General features: G+C 49.3%; 1 protein-coding gene across 1 annotated transcript in view; it reads right to left on the reverse strand.

Annotated features, from left to right (window-relative positions):
• Nucleotides 1-9,620: 9,620 nt before the first annotated feature.
• LOC135812566 (TNF receptor-associated factor 6-like) overlaps nt 9,621-9,965 on the reverse strand; it is a 17,125-nt gene continuing 16,780 nt past the window's right edge. The window contains exon 9 of the mRNA XM_065325893.1: nt 9,621-9,965. This exon is cut by the window's right edge and continues 33 nt beyond it. Within this exon, the coding sequence (XP_065181965.1) occupies nt 9,732-9,965 (234 nt within the window). The 3' untranslated portion in view covers nt 9,621-9,731.

A 9,965-nucleotide genomic window follows, 5' to 3' on the forward strand; every position in this document is an offset into this window, starting at 1 on the left:
ATCTCGAAACTTCACACAAACCGAGAATGGAACTTGGACAACATGAAGGGGCCATGGGCATGGTGTGTTTAGTGGAGAACTATTCCGAAAACAGGGTGTCATTCGCACTTACTCAATTCAAATTTGAGTACATTTCGTGAATAACTTACCTTGACATTCCGTCGTCTCCAAAGCAGTGAACTTCCCAAAAAAATTAAAAGCCACGGCTCAACTAAGGTAATGCGTAGTACGTATCAGAAACAACCAGCTTTCGCTCTGGAGATCCAGAATAGGCCTCGAAGCGTAGCAAAAACAATTGAGAAAAAGAAGATGACGACGACGTTTCAATCACGCATCAAATTTCGCGGGTCGAGTGCAGCAATCCTCGGATCGTGAAATGTGTGGCGTGTCGCCTCCCGGTATTTTACGACACCCTGGATGTGATGGTTGAGAGCGGGAGACGGTTCATACTCGGTACGCCCCTGAGGTCAATCCCCAGCACGCTAGTTGTACCAGAAATGAAAACAAGGTTGCGCCTTTGGCACGAGGGACAAGAATCGACATGCTGGGAATGTCACCAGCCGGGTCACAAATCCCGTAGCTGCCCACGCCGCCAGACATCCCATGAGACCACTGTGCAAAAGAACTGACCAAAACATCAACAGCACCTGTTGAGGATAACAATGCTACGTCAACAGTTGAACCTATTGAGGATAACAACGCTACGGTAGACTTGAACTCCAGTGAGCTCAAGCCCAGGGCAGGTCAGACACCCCCCGCCGTGCGTGGCAAGTCCAGGGCTGAGCACACGCCTACAGATGATAGGGCACAAGAAGATGACGACAGTGATGGCTTCACACCAGCCCGTAGGCCGAAAAGAAGAGTCAACAAACGGCCGACCAGAGACCAGCAAACCAAGCTGCCAATTGTGAGCTCCTGGATGATGCCTTGAGTAGTGTTCTGCACCGGACAGGATCACATTACGAGGTTCTAGCCGACAACCTTATTCAGGGAGCCGCTAACGCCCGCAGGCACAGCCAGGCGGCTAACGACACCTGCAGTCGCTAACAAGCCCCAACCTCGGACGTACGTACACCATTGCTACATAATGTATCCTCATTCAACAAAATAGTCATGTATAATTATTACATTGAAAATGATAGGAAATTTCACTCACATTAGTTTTCCCTTTTCTCTACATCACTAAATCCCCTAGCATCATCTTTCATACCAATGAGCAACCGAAATCTGCGATCATGTACCAACCACGACACATCCCACTTGTCCTTAGGGTTCATGAACGTATGCAGTCTCAGCTTCAAGGTCCATGCTCTAACCGCCCTGATCCCCAAGTACGACATCCTGTGTATATCCGAAACATGGCTAAACAGCGCGATCTCTGACGGAGAAGTACAAATCCCAGGTTATAACCTTACCAGATGTGACCGCGAAAACAGGACTGGAGGTGGTGTATGTATCTACTACAAATCATCACTTCCCATCACGCCACAGCCAAATCTCCGCCTAGACGGCGTGGAAGCCGTCTGGATACTGCTGCGATCGAAGTCCCAGAAGCACCTGTTCGGATGTGTATATCGTCCTCAACAGGAGCCTGTCGCGCACTGGACTCTTCTGGACTCTGCCTTCCATATAGCGTCTCTGGTGACAACATCAATGACCGTTGTAGGAGACTTCAATGTGTACATGTTCCGAGGCCAGAGAATGGCGCAACGTCATCACCTTGAAGATGTCGCATCTGCTTACAGCCTCACAAACCACGTGCTGTCCCCGACAAGAATTACACCTCTCTGTCCCCAAGGTAGCACCATAGATTTAGTCCTTTCTACAGAGAACTCAGTGTCAACGTGCACGGTTGTTCCGTCCACCATAAGTTACCACTTTACCGTCCGTGCTACTGTACTATGACCTTTGCTGTACAGACGAAGAAGTCCCTGCGTGCTCCACCAACACGTAAGTTGCACAAAATCGATATTCCGCTATTTCGCGAGGACCTTAAATATTGCTTTGCGCAAGACTTCCCTCTGATGCCGATGTCGACACTTACTGAGAGCTCTGGCACGATCGATTTATGACTGTATTGGACACACATGCCCCGCTTGTACAAGGGGCAATGAAATCTGCAGAACCTGTGCCTTGGTCAAACCGCGACATTTATCAGTTGGACAAGAAGAAGAAAAGGTATCATCGCCTTTGGCTGGCCGACAAAGGAAATGTTCAACTCCACCAGTGTTACGGGAAGGTTTGAACTCAGGCAACGAACATGACTGTATCGCCGTTGTAGGAATGAGTACTTCGCACGTTAATGCCAAGAACATTCCAGAAACCCACGCCAGATTTGGAAAGTCATCAATACCGTCACCGGACGCGGGAAGCAGAAAACCGAACCAACCTGCAACATCGAAGAGGTAGCCAACGTGTTTCATGACATTGTGACGGATCCAAAGCGCCCATCATGCCTAGCCTCTCCCGTCGGCCCACTTCCATCGGATAGCCTGCACACGTTCCAGCCAGCCTCTTGTTCCGTAACCTACCGTCTACTAAGTCAAGTCAACCCGGCGAAAGCAACGGGCAGCGACGGTGTCCCAGGATTCCTCCTGAAGTCCTGTGCTGAGGACTCCTCTGGAGTGTGCTTCCTTGACATGTCGAAGGCCTTCGCCAAAGTGCGGCATGCAATTATAATCCAGGACTGCTTTGAAATTGGAGTTGGCGGTACCGTGATGAAATGGCTCGTTAGCTACCTTACAAACCGGACACAACAAGTCCGCATCGGTAGCGAACCGAGCAACATCACAGTATGCACAAGTAGAGTACCCCAATGATCTGTATTGGGGCCTATCTTATTTAATATAATTATACACCCGAGCGGTAGCTGCAGTAGCTCACCCGACTCCTAGTATACAATTTCTGACGATATTGCACTATACCAAAGTGGTTCTAACACGTCAACTATTTCACTGGGACTCTCGTCATTCGTCACTGCGCTGGCCGACTGGCTCGAAAACCGCGGCCTCATATTGAATGAACGCAAAAGTCAAGTACTGTCCATCTGTGGCCAATGTAGTACAGCGCTTTCAAAGCAGCTGACGCCCGCAACCACGGCCCCAACTTGACATCAAGCCAACGCCGGGCTCATTCTCCCGCTAGCCAGGACGAATACAGGCACTCGCCGACTGTTCTTTCGTGGACCTGCGCTGTGGAACACTCTGTCCGCCAGTGTACGTTCCTGCAAAGCCGTGGCCGATTTCGCAGCAGCCGTGTACCCGTACACTCTCAGGCCATAAACGTTTTTAAAGAAGAGAAATAGTGATATTCACCCCCCCCCCCACACACACACACACACACAGAGACAGTATGTATAGGCATATAGCGAACAATCTTTTCCTGTTAGCTCTGTTTGTCCAATACATGAGATAAAACGTCTTTCTTGTTGTTTTTCCTTCTATATGTAGCTGCTTCCAGCATAATAAACGACAGTACCATGGCCTTTTCAGATTTTCATTGTACCTATTTGTAGTACCTCCCGGGATCAGTATTTCCACTTGAAATAATATCCACCCCAATGCCTCATTCTTAGCATTCTTTTATTCGCTTCCATGTAATTGGGCTTATTGCCCGTTTGGTATTGCGAATTCAAATAAAAAACAACAACAACAAAATTCAATGTAACGCCAACGGTACGGGATATAGGAGCCTGTTGGGAAGGCGTGGGTGAGCTGTAAAATCTTGCACGGTTCGCACAGCACAACATACATGCAGCAGATATTGCGACGGTTAACGTCAATGGATGACAGTCATAAAACACAGCCCATGGGGGTTGACGTTTCTGGGTTTCCTTTCCGAAAGGAAGCTTTATTTCTTCTCAAATAAAGCAGAATCATGCTGATTATACCAGTCTGTTATAAAGACAAGAAAGCAGCCATGGACATTGTGCCAAAGGAACGAGAGGTAAAAGATAAAGCACTTCATCTGAAAACTCAAGGACTATCCATAAATACAGCAAATGATAATCCTAGCCTGGTAATGTCCAACTCCGTCATGTGAGCCATGTGAATTGCGCTGGTGGAGGTCGGTTGGAGGATCTGGAGCTCTGGAGGTGCTGGTGACTGCTCGATTTCCTTGGAGGCTGGAGAAGAAGGAGACCTTGATGAGAACGCTACTCTGCTGTTGTTTTACCGTGTTGTGTTGGGTTTTTGTTCTTTTTTCCTTTAGTTTCTTTGGTTACTGTTCGTATTTTGTGTTAGGAGATTCTCACCACTTTCTGGAGTCGGGTTCTGCCCGCAGTCACCAGTCGTCACACCTCCATTTCGAGCCGGCATCGCGTCTCCAACTGTTGTTTCCAGTAGTGGCAATGCCCTGCTGCCAGTGCCAGCTTACGGGGAAGTGTCAGCGATGTGCTTGCAAGGCTGCTGACACCCCATGTGTTGACTGCTACCTGAGTCGCAACAACCCATCAACCTGCAGAAATAGCACTCCAGGCATTGGGACTGGGGCGTCCTGTGGCCACAGCACTGGTGTGGGTGACGGCGCTACATGTAGTTCCGGAACTCGCGATGCCAACAGCCAGGTGGATGGTGTAGTTGTCAACGGCATTACATCTCAGGCTGCCAGTCAGGATGGTCCCGTACACAGCGCAAATAGGTCTGGCGCCGACCTTCACCCAAGCGTGGATTGGCGCGATCAGCTCCCTGCCTGGTTGGGAAGAGTTTACCCAAGTAAGATTTCCACGCAACGTCGAAATCGCGCTGGAGCCCGGGATGCGACCTCAGCAGCGGCACCATCATCTTCACCAGCCAACACACAAAGCCAGGACATGCCACCGCTGGTTCCTACAGCGCCTCCAGTACACTTGGCGGTGAACCAGGACAATGCTGAGTCTAGTCCCGCTCAGGAGAGCGCCAACTCCCGATTTGCTCCTACTCCTGGAGACGAACAGGAGATACTACCAGTGCAGGGCATGAGGCGAAAGGATCAGGGACAACTCTCCATGCCGTCGTGCTATGATGAGATCGTTCAGTGGCGGAAGCAGTTCTTTCGTATCCCGACGGGGTCCATTGGCAAGGCTTTTATCGATCTATTAGTTGCAGAGCTTCGACGGTTCACTGACTCTGCTGGCACTGACTGCATCGCTCTCTACCGGTTCTCCGTGGTTCCTTCCCTGATGTTGCAGTCAACCCGTTGCAATAGCAAACCAAAGGAGAATACTCTGCATTTGCAGCGGCGATTGGCATTGTGGCAAGCGGGGAATTTGACGTCATTAATGAGCGAAGGCCGCTGCCTGCAAGACTTGCTGTTTCGGCCTCGTAAGGGAGGCCGCAAGCGAGGTCTGGAAGATGAGGCTCGCCACTTCTCCGACCTCATGTGCCAGGGCCGTGTGCATGATGCACTTAGATGCCTGGATCCAGTCAGACGTGGTGAAGCGGGTAGTGTGCTGAACATCAACGATACCGTACCTCTCCGGGATGGTTCCTCTATTCCTGTCAAAGAGGCATTACTGGACAAGCATCCGGAGGCTCGGCTACCACCTTCTGAAGCCATGCTGCTGCCTGGGGATGCCCCCGGTGTTGAAGGCATACGTTTCGATGGCCTCACTGCAGAGTTTCTGAAATCCGTCGCGATTCACTCGGAGGGATCTGCAGGTCCGTCTGGGATGGACTCAGCATGTTGGCGGAGGATGTGCTCCTTTTTTAAGGGGGCATCAACCAGTCTGTGGCAGGCTATTGCTGACCTCTCTCGTCTTCTTGCTACCCGTGTTCTTCCCGCTGAAGGCCTGGTGCCGTTCTGTCTTGCCGACTGATTTCCCTTTACAAGCAGCCTGGCGTACGCCCTATTGGCGTGGGCGAGGTGCTTAGGCGGATAGTATCGAAGGCTATTCTGCGAATTGCTTCCACTGACGTGGAGGCAGCCTGCGGACATCTTCAGAAATGCGCTGGATCACCAGGTGGCATTGAAGCAGCAGTGCATGCCATGCAAGACATTTACAACGAATCGTCCACTGAGGGAGTGCTGTTGGTGAATGCCAGTAACGCATTCAACAGCATAAACCGACAGGCAGCTCTGCATAACGTTCAGCGCCTCTGTCTAGCACTATCCACCATTCTCCTGAACTTCTATCAGTCGGAGGCACGTCTGGTTGTTGCTGGTGGAGGAGAGATTTCGTCAAAGAAGGGAACTACCCAGGGAGACCCGCTGTCCATGGCATTTTATGCATTGGCCACACTCCCCATCATTCGGCATTTGCAGCAGCAACACAATGCCGTTAAGCAGATTTGGCATGCGGATGACTCCAGTGGTGCTGGCAGGCTGAGAGCGATTCGAGACTGGTGGACAACAATCCAGGAACACGGTTGCCTGTATGGATATTTCACCAATCCGGACAAAACCCTACTTCTCGTGAAGCTCGGATTTGAGGAGGAGGCTTCACATCTGTTTGAAGGCACCGGTGTCCGCATTGTCACCGGCAGCACTAAGTATCTGGGCTCATACATCGGGGAGCCTGATGATGTTGCCAGCAAAAGTGAGGAAGAGGGTTGATGATTGGTGCAAGGAGCGAACAGTTTGTTTGTTTGTTTGTATTTATTTTGATTCGCAAATTCAAACGGGCATAGAACCCACTAACATTAAAGCGAATATGAAAATTATGAAGAAAATGAGAATTAAAATGCTTTGTAGGTGTTCAGCGTAGAGTCAGCGGTACATCAGAGGGAGACCTGTAACAGTAATGAAGAAGTTCAAGGAATTTTGTGGATTGCGTCGCTGTGCAGGATCAATTGATGGGACCTTCATGCGCATTATAAAACCACTGAAGTATGGTGATACGTATTATTGCTAATAGAAGTATTCTTCTATTTTGATATTGGCGGTGGTTCATCAGAGCGGCCAATTTACGTACATTGATGCAGGACGAGCGGGCACGATGGGAGATGCCGCAACTTTCCACGCCAGTTGTTTGGAGCACAAAATCAATGCCAAGACATGGCTCACAATCCTTGAGCGTGGAGAGAATAGGAATGTCCTGAATGGTACGTACATACGCCCATACCTTGTCGGCGATGCTGCATTTCCATTAGCTCCGACAATGATGAAGTTTTTCTCTGAAAACCAGGCGCTGGAGCCCTACCAGCGCACCTTCAATTATCGGCGGATAAGAACAAGGAGAGTAGTGGAGCAAGCATTTGGGCGTCTGAAAGGCCGCTTCGCAATTTTGGACTCTTCAAACCTACGGGACCCAATATTTGCTGCTGATGTTCTTCTGGTATGCTGTGCACTGCACAACGTCTGTGAAACCTTTGCGTCAAGGGAAGGTGAGAGCTGGTGCTGTGACCCACAAGAATATGGACGAGGTGCAAATGACTGCAACCAGTTCTGTTGTACGCGGGAAATTGACAGGGTTTATGCATACCCGTCGGCCTATCTGAAGGAAATATTAGTTTCAATACAACTGTTTTGTCTTTTGCCAATCTGACTTGAGGAGTGCTGTATATACGATGTGTAGCGTGGCGTAACGTAGTGTCTAGCTACTGTAGCGTGCACTGCTGTGTGCTATAATCTTCTGCTACCATTGCTTTTGCTGCGTAAATTTAGCATGAGTGCACGTGACGTGTCGGTTTTCCGGAGTATAGTGCGCACTTTAGATGTGCTATTTTAGGCCCTAAATCGCAGGTGCGCACTATGCTCCGAATATGAAATGCATGTACTTCAATGACGATTGAAGTGCGCACCCCCAATGAAGATTGGGGGTGCGCGTTATACAAAGGTGCGCACTATACTCCGAAAAATACAGTACTCAATTCAATTGTTTTGCAGTCTCAATTTCTGCCTTGATCTGTTGCGCTACATGCAAATCTCGCCTACATACGCAGTCTGACCCAATACATGCATCATGTTTCTCCTGTATGCATCATCGTCTGCACTGTGCATCATCGTCTCTTTTTGCAGATTCGCATTGTGACTGTTCAGTTGTAATTTGTTCCCTTGCTGTATGGACTGTAGATGTTTGCAGGTCAAGTTACGTTTTGAAGACTTCCTCTGTCTCTTGCATACATCACAGAAACTCACACAAAATATTTGGAATTTTTTTAATTTCGGCCAGTCGGCTACTATCATTATTGTCGTCTTGGGGGTTAGACAAGGCGAAGTAGCCATGTAGGGGCGTTAGCCCGCCTTTCTGCACCGGGAGTTGCAGCTCGCTCGACTTGACTCTACTGAGTGCAGAGGACCCACACCTTGATTTGGTGAGCTGCGTCTTGGGGATTTTGCAGGCAGATGTGCGACTGCGGGGCTCGAACCCGCGACCTCTCGGGTCGCAGGCAAGTGCAGTACCCAATGTACTACCGGGGAGCCGTTCTTCGAAGTACATTATGATGAACACCGCGCACACACTCATACCGACAGTGTGTGTGTGTGTGAATTGCTTTGCGAGAAGCACGGTGGTGTTACAATATTGTCAACAGGGTTATTATTCCGCAAGCAAGCCTTTGCTAGTCGTGACTCACCTGACTTGTGCTAAAAAAATGGACATAGATTTACGCCCGTGATGTTTGCTGCAAAGGGCTAGAGGGCACGTTAGAAGCAGGTGCCAATAACAGCTTTTTTTCTTCTTTTTTTGCAGAGTGCACCTCCTACTGATAGACCATAACAAAGAGAGGAGAAGAAGAAGACGAAAGAAAATAATGATCGAGATAACAAGGAGAAAGACAGACCATGTACATTTGCGCTCACCGAAATCCGACCCGACGTGCAAAGCTGGCGCCATCAGCTTCCACGGTACTTAAAGCCCTGGAAGTGGAATGAATGCAGCTGGACGTACACATGTACGCATACTATGATGTAATCGGAACTGGTCCCCAACTGTACTAGTAGGGGTTCTTTGGGGCTCCGTAAGTACCACAAAGTGAATATGTATCCCCGCGTGCCAAAGCATAATATGAGGATTTTGCGAGCATAATGCGAGAATCCATGAAAGCATAATTCCATGATTTCGCGAGTGGAATGAATACAGCTGGACGTACACATGTACGCGTACAATACTGTAATCGGAACTGGTCCAGGGCGCCAGCTTTGCACTTTGGGTCGGATTTCAGTGAGCGCAACTGTACTAGTAGGGGTTCTTTGGGGCTCCGTAAGTACCACAAAGTGAATATGTATCCCCGCGTGCCAAAGCATAATAATTATGAGGATTTTGCGAGCATAATGCGAGAATCCATGAAAGCATAATTCCATGATTTCGCGAGCATAATCCGCCGGAGCCTACTTTCAGCACATTTCTGCTTTGCGCAGACTCGCACTAAACCACACCATGATTGTCATGGCTACGCACAAAGACAATTACAAGTGCTTTCCAACTCTCTTCCTCTCAGGGTGTGATAAAAGTGTCATGTGCAGCTCCAGCTCGGGCTAGTCGACTGTAATGGGATCTCGGGCTTGTACACAAATCCATACAAAACCTGTTGTGCATTTACATGCCAAGCGGGCTGGCCCGGCCAGGCCAGATCTCGCCCTGAGGTGTTCTATTCATGCCATTGACCGGATTAATAACTGCCTTTATTCTATGTTCACCCCTGTGCCTTCCATATTTTGAGCAGTAAACAGCAGCTAGGCTGCTGCTTGCATAGCATGCGGTCCATACAGTGACAGTTCGCTTTCCAGGATTACCACCTTCAAACATTTTAGTAAGAAAATCACATACAGCAAGTCCAGACTGCTCGTCGAACAAACAAAGAATATCGCGATGTCTACGCAAGACGGGGTATAGGAACCCGATCCCACCGCACGATGAAGCGTATTCGCAACATATTATACGTTGTCACGCCCGCTTCCTCCAGCTGGGACGTGGACAGGAAGTTCGGTCTTCCCCGACGGGTGTACCGGCGGCTCATAGTCGCCTGGTCGTTAGATGGTTTAAGCGTTGCTTCCTTGATAACGTGGTCCTCAGTGATGTGCAGACACTGAACAATGACGTTGTGACG

The sequence above is a fragment of the Sycon ciliatum genome, chromosome 3, assembly GCF_964019385.1.
Source record: "Sycon ciliatum chromosome 3, ocSycCili1.1, whole genome shotgun sequence".
NCBI classification, from domain to species: domain Eukaryota; kingdom Metazoa; phylum Porifera; class Calcarea; order Leucosolenida; family Sycettidae; genus Sycon; species Sycon ciliatum.